The 19,404-nt window shown below is 33.2% G+C and overlaps 1 protein-coding gene across 2 annotated transcripts in view; it reads left to right on the plus strand.

Moving 5' to 3' along the window:
• LOC129951566 (uncharacterized) overlaps positions 1 to 19,404 on the plus strand; it is a 72,962-nt gene that overhangs the window by 23,473 nt on the left and 30,085 nt on the right. Inside the window, exon 1 of one of the 2 annotated variants that reach the window (XM_056063786.1) lies at positions 18,651 to 19,277. The exons of the other annotated variant lie outside the window; for it this stretch is intronic. Within the exon in view, the coding sequence (XP_055919761.1) occupies positions 19,275 to 19,277 (3 nt within the window). The 5' untranslated portion in view covers positions 18,651 to 19,274. Of the gene's footprint in view, positions 1 to 18,650; positions 19,278 to 19,404 lie in introns of those variants that run through there. 2 annotated transcript variants of the gene reach the window in all.

Raw genomic sequence — 19,404 nt, forward strand, 5'->3', positions numbered from 1 at the left:
TATAAAACATAAAGTCTAACAATGTTCAACCACATGATCTTGGCACCCATTAAAATCGCCACCACGTGAGATAACACTGCCATTGAATTTGTCGCGCAAAAAAGACATTGTTATGTTAGCTGTGTGGCAAGTGACAATGTCCTGTAGCGAAAACCACATACTGTCCACATCCATATCATCAAATTCGGGCCATAGAAAGTTCATTATCATATCAAGATAGCGAACACCATTCACAGTAACTGCCTTATTGGCCTCATTTAAAATACGACCATTAGTTTTTCGACAATCACTCTTGGATTATCATTCGGGCAAAAGCAACAATTTTGTAATACGTGTAGCGTGATGGTTAGTGCGTTGGAGATGGTTAGTTGCGAGGAATTGACAAATCCTCCAAGAATAAATCTTGTCATGAAAAGTGCTTTCTCAAATTAGCTGCATATAAACTGTAGATCCCTTTCATCTCTGACAACATTACTCGCACACAGGAATGGTTGAGAGTTGTAAATCACTAGGCCCTGCTTCTTCATGGACTGTTGAACCACCTAATTTATGTATTAAGTTAAATACATGCATCCACTAAGGAGTAGATGTACCTCATCACTGAAGATGATTTTCCTCGAAAATTTATCATCCACTGTTACAATTTCTTGCCACCATTCTGATCATTGATAACGCTTGCAATGTTCAAGAGGCTTTAGGTCTTGAGTCTTTATGCATAATTTTCATCATAGACGAGCGTGAAAAGTGCTTTTGTTGGGCACGACCGAAGACGAGTTGAGGTGAATGGCTCTTCTTTCACACTATCGCAAAGATCAGCAATATTTTCTGCAGTTTTCACATCTCCTACAGACCCGGTTTGCTCAAATTTTTGTACGATTTTTTCGATAGTTTGTAAATTTGGACTTTTAAATGGACCGCAAAGTTCACGAAGTGCATGACCTTTTTATTTCAACGCTGATTTTCATAATAATCCTTAAATTCATCAAGTTACTTAATTCTGTACCTTTCCATGATTAAAATTAAGTTAGCCTGAAATTGAGAAATGTCAAATAGATATGCAGAAATGCAGAAATCATGTTTTTGAAATATGACTCATTAAAATATTCTATACAAAAAACGGTGTCTTATGAGTTTAATTTAAAGCACAAGATACATAGTTCTTAATAATAAAATGTATGATGATTTTGGAAATTTCAAATCTTTTTTTTTTAGATACTGTTTAAATCATTCCAGTATCTTAGTTAGTTTTTAAAAATTCTCATAATTTATGAGTTATCATTTGATTCTATAATAAGTTTTTAGACCCCTTGAATAGTTTTAAAAAATACGTTGTTAAGTTTATTATTTTAAGTGCCGATTTAGAATACAAACTTCTATTTTATTTTTTTTTTAATTCCGTTTCCAACAACTTTCTTACATTATTTCAAGTCAAAATCGATTTAACAAAAAATGGGTTATTGCGAACTAATCATAAAGTTCCGACAAAGATTGATACAAATTGTTGTAATCAAATATCGACTGTAACAAATTAGTAATTATAATTACGACGAACAGTTTTAAATATAAAATTAAAAATCTATTGTTTTTAAATAATTAAAAAAAATTAGAAACAACGGAAATTTCCTAAATTTAAAATGATAATTTCTCTTTTGCAATATTTTGAACTTGCTTTTTGTTTTTGACAGCAACTTCAATAGTTATTTTTGTACCACTTCATGAAATAAGGAGTATGTGAGTCTGTGTAAAATGTGAGCTGTTTTATTTTTGAAGAAAAGGCATAGATTACGTTGAAGCTCGGCTTTCGATGAATTAAAATCTTGCGAAAATCAAAAATATTGTATTTTTTTAAATTAAAAAGAACAAAATTATAAATTGGTTATAACAAAAGACCAGAAACAACTTACCCCATGAAGTTCGTTATTAGTGATTTTGGCTGTATTTTAAAAACTTGATGTTATGGCTTGTTTACAGACGAAATGATTCGGTGCAGAAACAAATTTTAAAATAATTTCTGTTTTTCTTAAGAATTGTTTTAGCAAAAGTGGTTCAGCGTTTCCTTAAGCATTACGTTAGGTAATCCAACAACTTGTGAATATTTTTTGAAAATCGAGTTTTGAAAAGACATATGTATATCAAAAACCTGACGTGATATAGTGATTTTGAATTCCGATTGGAATTAAGACCATCAGAAATGTGAAATTTGATTAAAAAGGAACAAAACCGTTTGGACCAGTTTTTTCAGTGGGTCCTTTTTTTTATTTTTGAATGCCAGAAATGTTCTGGTGTGCAACCGCATAAAAGTATCTAAAATTTTCTTGGAAGCTTTAAAAAATTAGTAACAAATTTTTCAGAACCTTATTGAACTTTGTTAATTGTATATACATACATCCCCAAAACAATGTTCCCGAAATACCTAGCAAGATGTTTGTTTGTGTTACCTAGACTCGTTTGTTATCTACATATTTAGATATTTTAAACATTTGTCACCGAATACCTACCTAATAAAATCATAAATTAATAAAAAGTCTGTCAATTCAACCAAAAATTAAAAAAAAAAGTTGCGCACTTTGATTTATAGGACACAAACCTCGATGCCAATCTGTGCCGTGCTGTGCTGTTGTCCTACCCAAATTCCCAGGTGGATATGTTTAGTCACCGTTTCTCTTGTTCCAATGGCTCAATATCTTTTTTATTTTTTAAACGTACAAACATATATATTTTAAAGCCGAGTTCTTAATTCGTATATGGCTCAAATATTTGTATAAACACATTTTTTTTATTTTGTTAATTTGTTTGGTCTCCCTTTTCTATTTAACACGATCTCCTTAGCTGTATCTAATATACAAAAAGTATCTACTATAAGAGAATATCTTATGCTAAGAATAATAATGGACTTTTTATATTTTTTATCCATCTCAGGCCGTCGTCGACGTTTGTGGAATTGTTGTATTATATTTACGAAAATAAAACAAGTCATATAACAAGTAAGCGTTTAGGAGGTATAGACAGATCGTAGATCCAGAGTTTTCCATTGAAATTTTAAATCTCGTCTACCTGGACTGATCGTGTACGTGTGATATTAGTAAGTTGATGAAGTTCGGTATAGGTACAAAAACAAAAACAAAAATAAAACCAAAACCAACAAAACAAAATTAACCTTAGTATGTACCTAGAAATGAGAAATAGGAATTAGTTAAGAGGAAAAGATAAGACGAATGAAAACGCCTGAAAAGATCTTGACGTCAATAATAATAAGTAGGAATAATATTAAAAACATAAAAAGGAAAAAACACACACACAATCTTCGTCCATGGTTAAGAAGGAAGTATCAAAAATAAAAAAAAACATATGAATACCTACATAGATTGAAAAACTAACGATTCCTAGGTAAGTAAATGCGTTTTCAAAAGATTTCAGATCTTTTTTTCTTCAGTATTTACCTTCAAACGGGTATTTTTTGGCTGTTTTGAGGTTTACTATATTCAACTTTGGTCGTCTTTTTGATGGAAGGTTGATCGATTTCGGAATAGGAATATGTACCTTTGATAAATGAGTTCAAAAAGAAAAATGAAACGAATACGAGTTTTTTTGTTTGTTGATAGAAATTAATCAAGCTGATGAAAATTTCAAAAAAAAAAACTAAAATGCGTGGGCTTCTAAATGACCGTGGAGTATACCACAATATGAAATCCTTAAAGAATACAAAAGATGGAATCAAATGAATATGAGATGGGTCATGGTAAGAACGAGTACATAAGAAAGATACTGGTTTCTGGTTTAAGTACAAAAAATTGAAAAATTAAACACTCGCAACATTTCATTGTTAAAGCAATATAAGTGTCCTGTATATGGAAATTTACTTATGTTACTTAATCTTGTGTAGCAATTTCGAATTTCTTTATTATGTAAACGGTGATTTTTTAAGAGCTTGAGAACTTTAAAAAAAAAAAAAACGCATAAAATTTGCAAAATCTTATCGATTCTTTATTTGAAACGTTAGATTGGTCCATGACATTTACTTTTTGAAGATAATTTCAATTAAATGTTGACCGCGGCTGCGTCTTAGGTGGTCCATTCGGAAAGTCCAATTTTGGGTAACTTTTTCGAGCATTTCGGCCGGAATAGCCCGAATTTCTTCGGAAATGTTGTCTTCCAAAGCTGGAATAGTTGCTGGCTTATTTGTGTAGACTTAAGACTTGACGTAGCCCCACAAAAAATAGTCTAAAGGCGTCAAATCGCATGATCTTGGTGGGCAACTTACCGGTCCATTCCTTGAGATGAATTGTTCTCCAACTTTTCTAGGGCCCATTCACTGAAAATATGACGATGTGGCAGATCGTTCGGCTTCAATTCTTGCACGAGCTGTATTTTATGCGGTTTTACACCAAGATCTTTGCGTAAAATCTTCCATGTGGTCGAATAACACAAACCCAATTGCTGCGAACGGCGACGAATCGACATTTCACGGTCTTCAGCAACACTCTCAGAAACAGACGCAATATTCTCTTCTGTACGCACTGTACGCATTCGTGTGGTTGGTTTTATGTCCAATAAAGTAAACTGAGTGCGAAACTTGGTCACAATCGCATTAATTGTTTGCTCACTTGGTCGATTATGTAGACCATAAATCGGACGTGAAGCGCGAAACACATTTCGAACCGAACACTGATTTTGGTAATAAAATTCAATGATTTGCAAGCGTTGCTCGTTAGTAAGTCTATTCATGATGAAATGTCAAAGCATACTGAGCATCTTTCTCTTTGACACCATGTCTGAAATCCCGCGTGATCTGTCAAATACTAATGCATGAAAATCCTAACCTCAAAAAAATCACCCTTTATTTACTTCTGCGTTCAAAATTTGAAAATTCTTCTTAGCGAGGTAAAAAGTAATTATACACTTTATCACTGAACTTAATACCCGTGTTTTTTGGCATTCTATAAATAGTATAGTAGAACACCCATCGGCAGTAGCCAGATTTTTGTATTTAAAAATTGGTACAACAGAATAATAATTAAAATAATATACAAATAGAAGAATGTTTGTGAAAATCAAAAGTTCAAATTAACTTATACAAAAAAAAACTAACTAAAACTAATAAAATGGTAAATTTTCAAGAAGAAATTAAAAAAAACATCTGGAAATTAAGATTCTTAAAACTGCAGCTTTGACATAAAATTAAAATGACATGTAGTATCTCATATCTTTATATACCTGAATGGAGTTGAAATGAGCTTGATTTGACTCGACTCCGGTCCCCGGATCGGATCGGAGTCGATTCAAAATTTGTGAAAAAAAGACCTGTATGAAGGAGTTTTGTTTTACAGGTAATGCATTATGGTTTGTTTATTTGCAAGTTTGTGCACAAAAAATATAGTTTTGTTTTAATTAAAATAAAAAAAAGCACATCAGTTCTTCATTGTTTACAACTATCTCACTTGCACTTCATAAGAAACATCGAAACACCATTTGCATTTTAGAAAGTGCTGTCAAATTTATTCATTTTTAAATCTTCTTCTGCGGTGGAAATACCAAAATCATTTATTGAATCTAAACTGAGATAAACCTTTAGTGGAAACATAGCAAAACTTACTTATCTTTTCTATTCTTCCAAAATAAACCCAGTTAGTCCATTTTCATTAACAAAACTAAATAATATCAACAGTAACAGATTGATTTTTTTTTCGCCAATGGAAAACCAGTGATTCCAAAGGCAATACTACTCAACGAACACTGACTGCCATCGAGATACGAAGGCAATATCAATCGTACCAACATTTGAGAACGAAATCAAATAAGATCCCACCGTACTAAGATTCTACTCTAACTTTTATCGGTAGTATTCATACTACGGATATTCTTTTTGTCATTTGTGTAAAATCCTACTATACTATTGATAGATTTTCCAACAAAACACGGGTAATGAAGAATTATTAATTAATAAGAAAAAGTCTAGATAATCACTTTTGTAAATGAGCATTATCCGCAAAGTCTTGTCAGTAGTCTAGGAAAATTAAATAAATAAAATGCATGGGTGACAAAAACTTGCTTGTATATACCAAGGGTCTGTTTAATAATATTTCCTGTAATTTAAGATTTAAAAATGTACCTGCAAAAAAGTTGATTTTCAAAAACTTAAATGACGTTAGATTTCTCAAAAAAAAACTTAATTTTTCAAAAGTCTTTTTTGAAAAACGTTAAAGCGGTTTTTTATTAATAAAATTTTTCAAGTTTAGTTTAAAAATGTTTTAAGTATGCATTAAGAACTTATTAAAATAAAAAATAGTGACCCATTTTGCAGATATCGATTTTCGAAAAAAAGTTCCAAACAATTAAAAAAAAATCTAGGTTTTTTTTGAGAAACTTCGACTTTTTTTTTAGGAAAAAAATGTATACATGAATTTTTAGTCTTAAATAATGAAAAAAAAAAACTCCAATCGCCAATCGCGAATGGGCTCAAAAACTTAATTTACAAATTTGAAGTCAATCAAATCTGTTGGACCACGACAGACAGACGGACGAAATCGTGGGACCCACTTTTTTCGACTTCTCTACCATCGTAATGTCATAAATAAATAAATTGGCTGGCGCAACATTCCGTTATGAACTAGGGTTTAGTGACGTACAACTCTCAACCATTCCTGTGTGAGAGTAAAGTTGCCAGGGGCGGAGGGGACCTACAGTTTTAAGCCGAATCCGAGCTAATTTGAAAAAGCTATTTTCATGATAAGGATTACTCTTGGAGGATTTGTCAATTCCTCGCAAAAGGTAGTACCCGTGAAAAAACTTTAAATGACATAGGCAGGGCATGACAGTCCAACGCACTACCCTTCATGCTACGGGTTCGAAATTATTACGAATGTAAAACCATATATGTAGTTCCTATGCGTCGCAAATAAAAATGGCCTTGGTTAGAAAATCTTCCGACAAAGCTGAATTTTGTATGTAATTTAAAAGTCCTTAACACTTCTTAAAATGTCATCTCATTTAAACGGAACAACTTATTTTAGGAGGTGCAAGACGAGACCCTTCGAAAACTATTGTTTGGGAAAAGTTTAAGGTCTAAACCACTAATAAAAGGCCAACTCATGCCTCTATTACTTAAGAAATAAATAACGTAATTTAAAACAAAATTTCCTACAGAAAGTTCTAAGATCATATTTTGTTTCATGATAGCGTCATTTCTCTAGCAATATCTTTTTGAAGCTTGGTTTTCTTATTTAAAATAATTTCCCGACACAAATGATAAAAATATGACTTATTAAATACGTGAAAAAGTGTATTGATATTTTTTCCAGTATCATTGGAGTAATTTGCCAAAAGTGTAACTAACGCCTTTGACCCTCTTTCAAATTTCTTGATCGGGTGTAGAATAAGAAAAAGAAATATAAGAGAGAAAATTGTTTGGGTGATTTTTGGTCCCGTCAGCATAGGTGGAGAGTGGAGCGCTTTAAATGTTATAATTTTTAACTTCACAAATTAAGTTATTGTAAATTAAAAATTTTGACATTTCGGAACGTGTAAAGGTCCCCAGATTTTTAGATACATAATGTTCGTAAAAAAAAACAAATGTAAATTTCAAAAACTTAAAATATATATCTTACTGGGCCCTATGCGGGTGCTCTAAGTTAATCCATTATCTTATAACTATACTGCCTTTCGGCCTAAGAACAATTTTAATACTAAATAACAAGAACTTAATCCAAGAGAATTAAAACAAACTTGGTATCTTTATCATTATTTTTTATTTTATATAAAACTTAAAACTAAATAGAAAAGATACCGAAACCCAATATAATACTTAAGCTACTTAAAACTAAACAAAACTAATAGTACTACTTAAAAACTGAAACAGCCACAGTAAGCTTTTTTTTGTGTTTTTTTATATTTTTTTTTAATATTTTTGTTTGGTGCCACCCTGACTGTCCCTAACCTAATCCTAAAACCTGTGTAAGTCGGCCAAGACCAAACGCACTAGTCAACTTTAAATGACATTGTCAATTTGAAGCCAACAAATAACTGCCCCACCCTATCTATTCGGTCCCTATCGGAAACAGTCCGCCCAGTGCGAGGACGGCTCGACTGTAAAGGAGTCGCCTATCTACAGTATCTGACCCCTACCAAACTTCAGGGAGAAATTATCTATTCTGTTTATGTTGGATCTGTTGTATAGAACCTGGTTGGAATAGTAATGTTTGTACTCCGCCTCTGGTGTTCTGTGTAGTCCAAGGCAACGTCGCAGAAATTGTCTTTTAAACACCTGAATCTTTTCCATTTCTATAGGCAATCATAGTCCGGATAAGGGCCATGTAGCAAATTACCTTCACCTGCTGTCAAGACGGCTGAGTCAGACTTGCTATTAGATCACTGGTGTAAATGCTGAATAAGATCGGGTAGTTAACCGCTTCTTGTTGAAGACCATTTTTAATATCAAAGATTTTGGTAGATGTTGCATTGCCAATTTTGACAATAAACCGTCTACCATTGAGCATGTCATAAAACATATACAATAGTGGTTTACTTATGCTAAGTCTGTTTAACTTAAGATGCAGACCCTATAATCATAAGGTGTCGAAGGCCTTCTCCAAATCAACCAGACAAGCACCCGTACATTGTCTTTTAGATTGTTCCACTGGATATCAGAAACAAGCTTAAACGCAGCATGAATAGTGTATACGTATGAACGTTAATACATCAGTGATTAGTATGTTCGGAATATGTTTCTTCGTCGTCCATATCTCAAGAATAAAGATATCTTCTTCATATTATTTTTATTTTAAAAATAATAAAAATAAGATATACTGAAAGGACTTTTAAACAAAAAAAAACGTTGTTTGATTTTTTCCTATAATATAAATTTTAAAAGGAAGCAATAATTCTATGGGTTCCAATTAAATATTATTTTACTTATTTACAGATTTGTTATGAAATGTGGAAAGTCTTTTTAAAAATCAAAAGATTGAGAACAAATTTTTGTAAACTAAATTATTCTAGAAACAGTTTATGAGAAAAGTACTTAAAACTAGTAAACATTTATTTCGACTTAAATGCATTAAGAAAAAGACCTAAAACATCTTTTATTATATTCAAAATATTGTCCCGGACATCCTTTCTACAAAAAAGGTTTTGAAACCTTTAAGAAAATTCAAAACGCTTCTGCTAAATAAAATACCTTTTATATTTAGATTGTTACTGCATTTCTAACAAAAAGATTCCCTTCATCATTCCGCTTTTAGAATTCTACAAAAAGTATCTCTGTCTACCAAATACTTCAAAATTTCTGCCAAAAGATTCCTAATCTATTTCATCTTTTCTTACTTGTAGATACTTATGTATACCTATACTTAATATACAAAAAAAATTAAATTCTCAAAATCAATAAAGTTCTCAAACACAAGAAAAAAAACAAAAAAAAAAAACATTCCCGTTCAGGACTCCTCGTCCTCATCATCATTTCACAAGACTTCCAATGTTCAGTGTCACTATCTTTAACTGCAATGCTATCCTTTTAGATAAGTAGCAGATATACATAGGTAATTGGTATATAGATACATATTTTATATGTGCCTATACTATAATACGTATTTTAATATACCTAGTAAGTCGAACATTGTATAAAGTATAACTAACAAATCATTGTGTCCCTTTCTTCCTTTGGCATTTCAAAATATACCGACGAAACGACTACGACAACGACGACGACGACCTCTGTTTTATAATATCACAGATAACACACCCGATCAAAGCTAAATAAAAGGACTCGTCGTCGTCGTATAAATTTGAAATTACAAAAGTTTTAAAATTTCAGTTTGGAATGATTGGTATGGGGCATGGGCTAGGGGATAAAAGGGTAAGGGGCACTGTGAAGTGGGGTGCCGATGGTGCTGTACTATGTTATTATTACCATCATTGTGCCAATACTGCATAATATTATATATATACTACGAAAAATTAATACATAAAACGTCCTTTTAAAACACATACTAACACATAATCACACTCCACTGCCACTATGTCTCTCCATATAGAATAGCAAAAGGGAGAGAACTCAAAAAGTAAGCAGTAGTATAGAAGATTTTATGGAATTGTAATAATAACTATAATCACAATCATCATCGGTTTCCTCTTATTGTGTGCCTTGCCGATCCTTCCCCTTCTAATCCTAAATTCAACCGAATTTCCTTTTAGCATAGCCATAAACGTGGAATATGGATAAGAATATTTTACATCGAAAGCGTCATCAAATTATATTTCATTCCCCTTGCCCTTCCATTCTACTACTACTTCTCTGGTGATGGTTGCCGGCGCGGCGCGGTGGTAGGATGAGGCTTTGGTGTCTTTCTTTTTTTGTGAGCTAGTGTGTGTTTCTGAATTTGAGAATTTGAAGATGAAGGGCAAGTACTTAAGTTATGCTTATGAAATTTTTTAAACAATTTTTACCTTTTATTGGCACTCGTTATTCGAGTTTCCGCTTTTGTCTGATTTGTCTTCGTTCGTCTTCATCCGTCTCCATCGCCATCGCCATCCTCGAGCCTCAATTGCGAGCCGTTGTCGTTGACGTTATCGTTTTTTGGATGTTTGGTAGGTATTGAGATTGGGATGGGATGGGCTGGGCGCATAAGAGTCTTGGCTCAATGGTTTCGGTTTCGGTTTGGCTTTGCCCAATATTATATTTTACGACCGATATGTAGGTAGGAAGGTAGTCTTTGAAGACAAAAAAAATAATATTATTTTTTGTGTTTGTTATGTTGCCCATTTTTGGTGAGAGTCTGGAAGAAAGATACATACTTTTTGACTTCCGTTCCAACTCCGACACTCCGACTTCGACTCCCAAGCCCCAACCCAATCCCCAGTGAAGTCATGTCCTCTATATTCTCATTTTGCTGTTATTAGCTACATTCAACATTATTCCCCTTTAGGTGGAAATTGATTTTTGTTAGTTGCCAGTTCTTATGAAAGGGTTCAAAGCATCTTTTCGGTTAAGTTATTGATCTAGGGTTGCCAAATTTACTTATAATTAACCTATATACTTTTTTAGGTTTTGCATTCAAAAATAAAAAGACAGGTATTTTCTTATTTTTTTCTTGATCAGGCAGCCATTTTATTAAACGATAGTTTAAGTAATATTTCAAACATTTCTAGAAACCAAAACATCGTATAGGATATTATTTTTGTCAAAATTCAACTTTGGAAAGTTAATGAACCATGTTCATAGTTCTTAAATAAGTTCTGATTTTGTTTTTGCTAAACTTAACTCCGTTTGTATTTTTTTTAGACTAGCGGTCCGTACCGGCTTCGCACGGGGAGACATAAATAGGTACAAATATTTAAGTTTTAAACGATCATGAATCACAAAATTAGAACAAAATTGTATGCCTATCTTAAAGCCTTCCTACGTTGGCTGGTAACAAAACGTATTGATTTTCAGGAGATCCTACTCGAAAAAGTGCCACACACAATTGCCTGTGGGAAAAGCATACCAACTATGGAAAAAGTTTGTCCCTGGGTTTTAATTATTGTTAGGGCAAAGGATATTTTTACAGAGAACTGCAACCTTTTAAAAGATATGGGCAAATCAGTTTATATCATCGGCACATGTGCGTGCTGACCGGCCGTGCGACCCGTAATGATAGTTGCTACAATCGTATTATCTCTTACTTCTTTGATCAATAGTCTTGTACCATACCATTGCACATATTGAGAGGGCTTAAGGCGTAACAGGCGTAAATATTTTTAATTTTAGTTCATAAGGTGGCAAGCCAACAGGATTGAAGGAATTTAAAAATTACAATAGGTAGTGCACAGTATCTTCGATGTTGCACACAGTGTCAACAGATTTGTAACATTAAAAATCACCTGGTACTTTTTCAATAATAATTTTGTTCATCTCATTTACTGAGTCGTTTCTGGGTGACAATATACCTCTCGAACAGAGCCAATGGAAATTTCTAACTGTAAGATTCTTGATGTCGGGATAGATTGTGTCTATAAGAATTTCTAGACTGTGAACAGTTTGAGCCAATTCAATATTCAACAGTACTTGGGAGCTGTTTGCGATTGGAGTAGTAAATTTTCCGTCTCCTAATTTAAGTATATTTTCTGAGAAATTGCATATTGCATAAATGTGCTCTCATATTCATATTGAGAGTTTTAACTGATAGCCACAAAGTTGATGATTTGAAGCACGGTTTCATATATTCTATAATATTGTCGAACATTTTTTTGTCTATCATTAATACTCTTCGCAATGTATGCGATGAAAGACATTTTATGGCAGAATAATTTCATGGATTTCAAAGACTTTTGCTGTCCAGCTAGCGCTAAATTAATATAGTAGCTGTATCTATCCTAAATGTTAAATTTGTAATCCAATTCAAATAAACATCGGTTTAAAATATGACTATAAATATCCCCCCAAAGAATTTAGTGCTTAAGTCTATAATTAATATGTTTTGGTCTCATATTGGGCGCCACTTTATTTAAGCAATTTGGTTTGGCTTTGCTTATATGCCTCATCTACAAAAAAGTGTGAGCGTCTTAAACCTTTCTGCAACACAAACATCAGCACGTACCAGTGTGGCTTTAGGCCAGGCAAAACAACGATAGACCAAATATTCACACTGAGGCAGATCCTGGAAAAGGCCAACGAATTTCAAGTCGAAACCCACCATCTTTTCATCGTCTTTAAAGCTGCTTATGATATCATCCACCGCCAAGAGCTTATGATGGTGATGTCTGAATTCCGGATCAAACTGATCCAGCTGTGCCGCATGACGCTAAACAATACGCAGTGCAGTGTGCAAATTGATAACAGCTCATCCGAGTTATTCCAAACTTGCGCAGAGTTTAGACAGGGAGATGCGTTGTCATGTGACTTCTTTAACAGTCCTGGAGCAGATAGTGCGTAAGGCAGGTGTGAGCACGAAGGGCACTATCATCAACAAATCCACCCAGCTCCTAAGCTATGCGGATGACATAGACATAAGAGAGCTGTGCTTGATGCCTTCACAGCGATTGAAGAACAGGTGAAACTAGTTGGTCTTGAAGTGAATGAGGACAAAACAAAGTACATATTATCAACAAACAAAGCAACATCTGTTCACCGCCTAGAACAAAACGTCGCTGTTGGTAGCAGCAATTTCGAGGTAGTTAAGGAGTTTACCTACCTCGGAACAAACATCAATCCCACGAACGACATTTTTGTGGAGATCCGAAGAAGAATTACCCTAGCGAAGCGCTGCAGCTTCGGTTTGGCCAAACAACTGCGTTCAAAACTCCGCACTCGAAAGACAAAGTGTCTGCTATACAAAGCTTTGATTTTACCAGTCCTACTCTACGGCGCCGAGTGCTGGACGATAAGTAAAAGAGGGGAATTGATACTGGGCACTTTCGGAAGAAAAATTCTTCGACGGATTTTTGGTCCCGTATACGACGATGGCGAATGGAGAAGAAGATACAACAGAGAGCTGTACCAAGATGTGGATGTAGTCCAGAAGGCCAAGAAAAGACGACTACATTGGCTCGGCCACATCGAGCGAATGGACGACAACACTGCAGCCAAGAAAGTCTTCTTAGCTCAGCCCCCAGGTTCAAGACGACAAGGAAGACCGAACCTAACCGAAAGATATTTATTGTCTTTAGTTCTTATTGAATGATTTGAAACAAAATAACCTCACAAAGAATATAAAAATGTCTGAGCAATATTCTTACAGGCTATTTCGATGGCTGAGACGAAGAATGAAAGATTTCAATTTGTAGACAAAGATTAACAGATCTTGCTTTTAAAGCGAAAACTTACATTCTTCATGATTATAGGCGAAGAATAACACGGTTCATATGTAGTTCTAAGCGAAAACCAACATATTTATCGTATTTCTAGGCAAATATTTGTCAAGATTTTCATATACATTAAAGAAAAATCAAAAGATTTATTTAACTCTTCCTTATTTTTCTACATGATCTTTTGTCTGAAAATTCTAACCCACAAAATTGTTTCGCGGATGAGAGTACCCTCACCTTTTCATTTTCGTGTTTATATTCTCATCCTTGTCCTTCGGATGTGGAATATCAACGGCGGCGTATGACAAGCTCATTAAATTCTGATCTCGACAGCATTGTACAATGTCGTTAAAGCGTAAAGCAATTGCATCCAGGAAACTAAACAACTTTTAGTACTAGGTATGTATATCACAGATCACCTCTTATGGAATGATAAATATTCGATATTGCCAAAAATGCTGCTAGGTGTTTAGGATTTCTCCGTCGGTGCAAGAAATTGTCCACCCCTTCTGATCTGGCTGTAATTTACAAGCCTTCATTTGTCCAAAACTTGAATATAACTCGCATGTTTGGACTGGTGCCCCTAAAACAGGTGTATGTATTTTGGACAGGATCCAAAAAAGAGCTTTGAAAATGATAGGCGATAGAACTATAACCGAAACAATTACATCACTTGAACACCGCCGCAATGTTTCATGTCTTCTGTTGTCGTACCGATATTTTTATAATCAGTGTTCTGCCGAATTAGCCAGTTGCATTCCCCCCCCCCCCACAAACAATTCAGCCGTTATACTCGTACTTCTATGCACATCAGTTTAACCTTGAGCTCAATTTCGGGCGTACTGTCAAGTATAAAGATTCTTTTTTTAACCGCACATCCAGCTCTGTTTTTCCCAATCATTTTGATATTCAAAACCTTAAGACCATCGGGATCTCCTCTTTAATTTGTCCCTATTTTCGTAAAGCTCGCACTGTGTTTAAACTTTAAACATGTTAAGGGTATTAATAACCGCTTGAGTGCCCGTTTATTATAAGAACTCTGAATCTTGTTAGTCTCTCCGTCTAGAAAAGTGTTAGTGTTAGTTTTCGCTCAAAACGGAGATCTGTTATTCTTCACCTTCGTCTCAGCTGTTGATTTGTTGAGCCTTATGTTGGGCGCCATTTAACAAAAATAAAACATTCTTATACTTGCCTTGAATCTTTCTCCAAGAATTGAAAATTGAATATATGGCAGCCCTGCTAGCAAAATTTTACAAATAATAAATTTCACCCATTTTACCCTTCGTTTTCTGTCGTACATCTTTTACAGCAAAACAGTACTTCTTCATGCTTCCTTTCAATTTGTATTATCTTGGGCGATGCCGATTTCGATTTTAATTCTTTTCCATTGACTAGAGAATGAGAACCAGAGGCAGAGGCTGATGATAAGGCTGAAGAAGAGGCAGAAGGCAAGAGGCTAAGTCTCAGGGAAGGGAATCTTTTCTCAATGTTTCTTTTACTTTAATTCTAGGAACAGAGAGTGAAGTTCAAATTATTCTCTTAAAATAATTTCGTTTTTGATTGTGTGAGCAGGAGGACTTCGATTTCTTATTTTTCTTTTTCTATTTATTTTATTTTGTTTGTTGATTTTGTTGTAGTTCTTAAAATCATAACCGAAAGACGAAAGGAATATGGAAATGCATACATAAAGGAGAGAGTGGGAGGACAAGAAAAGGAATCTAAAGATGAAGAATATATGTAGGCACTGATTTTATCGCACTTTTTAATTCCTTTCCTAATTCTTTATACCTCCAATTTTATTACGTTAAAATTATGAGTTTTTAGAGTTGTTGTGCATTTTTTAAAATTGCTTCATTTTAAACTTTACTTCTTTGTTGTCTAAATTTTTGACAATATAACTGAAATCTTGTGAAAAGTTCACACCCACCCTTCTTTAAGTTCAAATTTCGATGTAACTGTTGAAAAATTCAAAAAAAAAATCATAAAAACTACAATATTTTTGTATAGCCTTTTTTAAATATAATTAAACATATTTAAACTTTTTAAATTTCAACAAATATTCACACAAAAGATATAGAAGTTGAAATAGAAACGGAATTATTAGTTATATCCCATTCCAAGATGACAAGATATTCTTATACGCTTTACGTTTTCAAAGAGAAACAATATTTTTTAGTAGTAGATTTGAAATGTGATTCATTAAACAGAGTAGGTATGAAAATTCAAGGACTATGCCGAGCTACCGTACCGACTGACTACCCCACATCATAAAGAGAGCAAGCGAGAAATCACTCGTTTCCAAGTAGTTCTTAAGTCTTACCATCATTATGGTTACCACTGAGGTTGATTAGTATGAGAATTTGTTTTAATTATTTAATAGATGAAACACAAATTGATGAAAGGATTTGAGCAAATGTATATCAAAAAATTTCTGGAAGAATAAAATTTACATTTTGACAACGAATGTTAGAAGTAAATACACATCACTTGGTTTTTCAAAATGTAACTCATCATAATGTTTTACCTAAACGCGTATTTGAACAAAAGCAAATGTATATAATAAGGTGTGCCATCTGGATGGTATGATATTACAACATTGAATAACTACGCCATTTTTTGTTTGATATTGCATAAGCGTTATTCATTGCCAAAAAGCACGGTGCCAAGTTAATAATCATATAATTTGGTTTTTCACAATTTAACTTGAATCAAGATGTTATACCTATAGACGTATTTGAACGAAATTTGTATACAAAATGTGCCATCTGTATGTACTCTATTACAACATCGAATAATTACGCCATTTTGTATATGATTTTGACAGATAAACACAATTCTGAATCGTTATTCAATTCCATGAATCGCGGTGCTAAGTTAATATAAAGTGGCTCACAGCTTTTTTGACGCACCCCTTATTAATACATTCAACTGAGTACACTTTTTAAACATTAAAATGTATTCAATAAATACTATAGCAGGAACTTTAATTAAGTTTTAATCTTTAAAATAACAATATAACCAACTTATTTTATTTTGAAATCTAAAATTTTTCCTAAGAAAAATGAAATAATTAGATTTTCCAATGTCACAACTTATTTGACAAACTGTGTCTAAGGAGGGACTGCTCAAACAAAAACATGGGAATAACAATGTTTTCTATGTCAGTCTCTAAGTTGTTATATTTCCAAGTAAAATTATTAGTTTCAGTTGTTTTTCATAAAGGCAGCACGTTTCTTAAACATGGAAAAGCGAACAATAATTGAACAACGTGAAATTGTCCTGTTTCATCACAGGAATGGACTTTCTCGGAGGAAATTAGCGGCAATTGTCAATATTCCAGTCGGCAAGGTCAAGGCCATAATCCACCGTTTTGATTTTGAAAACCGTGTGGAAAATAAGGTACATGAGATGTTCATATCCCTTGAAATCAAAATGTTCTATCATACACGCATTTAAACGAAAAAACTGTTGTGCACGCCATCTGTATCATATTAAAATATTAAACAGTTCCGCCGTTTTTGATCTGATTTTGACAGATTAATTTTGAAAAGTCATTTAATGCCATGATGTTGAATCAAGAATACAAACCTGCTACAAGCAGAATTTTGAAATTTAATAATAATTTCGAAGTCGTAAGGTTAAATAGTTGAACATCTGCGGCATATGTTAACTGATTTTGACAGATGAACACAATTCTGAAATGCTGTTTAATGTCATATTGTTGATTCAAGAATGCAAACCTGATCCAAGCAGAATTTTAAGCAACTTAATAATGAACTCGTAAAGTTAAATAGTTTAATGGAATTCTTTAAAATCAACCAAAAACTACCGAATTTTGTAAGGTATCCGTTTGAAACGAAGAGTTCTCCAATTTTAAACTGCTCGGAGACTTTTTGCTTAATAGTATTCTTCCAAATAGTTCTTCTCTTTCATTTCCTTCCACATTTTTTAACATTACTCTGTTCATAGCGTTATATTACTTGCTTTGTGAAATTTTTGACACAGCTGAATGGTTATCTGGATTCTTTTAACAAAAATTATAAATTTAAATAAATTCTTGGAAATGTATAAGGAACAAACAATATTTATTTATTAATGTACATTCTTGTACTAATTCATAAATGTGTGTTCCAGAGCATTCATCTGGTGAGAATTTGACACACTGGTGTATCATTCCTCATCATCAAAATTCAACTAGCTTTGTGAATGCAACATTGCACTACAAATCTATTCCATCCAGAACTGTCATTTTTATGATTAATGTAAATATTAATTTGTTTTTTGAGATCCTGAAGTATTCTTTCTTCTTTTTAAATCAAATAAACCAAAGATACGGCTTTGTTCACTCTTAATGTTTGTCTTTGCTCAGCAGCTGACTGTGAAACGTCAAAAACAATATTCCATTGCTTTGTGGTCTAAATTTTTAAACTATCAGAATGACTTAACTACGTTGTCAGAAGCTTAGTGACGGCCCATATTCTTTCCAGACACTTCAAATGTGAATTGAATCTCCGACGATTCTCTTCGCTACTGTCATCGATTATTTTGGCATATTGTTAGTAAAACTGATTGAAAACAGTCATATTTGTAACTCCTAATAACGAAAAGTTTGTAAAATGTTTGCACAATCCAAAAGTTGCATTATTTTTTTCTAAGTTTTGCACAGTTCATATTTTTCTATTTCTTCGGTGTAATGAATTTTCCTAGAATGGCAACCATAAACACTAAATCGCCTCCCCTGATTTTAATAGCACACACAAATACAGACACAACGGCAACAGCGGTAGCCGTAGCGGACGAGGAGACAAGTACGAGTCTCTTCAGTTTTTCGTTTTCTATTTCGTTCTGTTGTGTGTTTTTCTTTCGGTTAATCGGTCGTTTATGATTAGTTTTAGTTTAAGTTATTCGTTCTAAAACATAACACGTGAGCGAGAGACTGACTGAGAACGGCAACGGCAACGGCGGCGTACAAAGAGGGTTGGCGGCAAATTTAAACAAATTAAAAAAAAAGTTATTAATTTTTCCCTAAATTCAAATTATTTTGTCTGTTCTGTGTTTCTTCTTTTATTATTAAAAAATTTTGTATCTATATGATTTGTTTACATTATTATTGTGTTATGTGTTGTTTTCATGTCACATATAAAAATATTCTGTGATATTGTTTAAACAAAAAATAAAAATCACAACAAACAATCAAGTCGCAATAATTCTATACTCTACACCTACCTAAATACCTTATATTGTGCAGCAGCAGAAAAGTACAAATTTAAATTATTTAAGTAATAACAAAACACCATAACGGTAAACAAAACAAACCAAGTGCCAGTGCATATTCCTAGAATCGGAGAATTAAAAAATCATCTTCTTCTTCGAAGTGAAAAACTAACATAATAATTCAAATAAAGTCATTCGCCAGGGGCGCTGCGGATATTGCCCCCAAAGTCAAACAATTCCAAGGGAATACAAATCCTGTCATCTCAGCAAAATCACTAAAAATGGTAAGTTACAGTTACCTATAAAAATTATAATAAAGTCTAACCCAATTATTTTTGATATAAATGAACGATTATTTAAATCACACAACACCGAAACTAATAAACGAAAAATTAAAAATAAACTCGAAAA

The sequence above is a fragment of the Eupeodes corollae genome, chromosome 3 (genome assembly GCF_945859685.1).
Source record: "Eupeodes corollae chromosome 3, idEupCoro1.1, whole genome shotgun sequence".
NCBI classification, from domain to species: domain Eukaryota; kingdom Metazoa; phylum Arthropoda; class Insecta; order Diptera; family Syrphidae; genus Eupeodes; species Eupeodes corollae.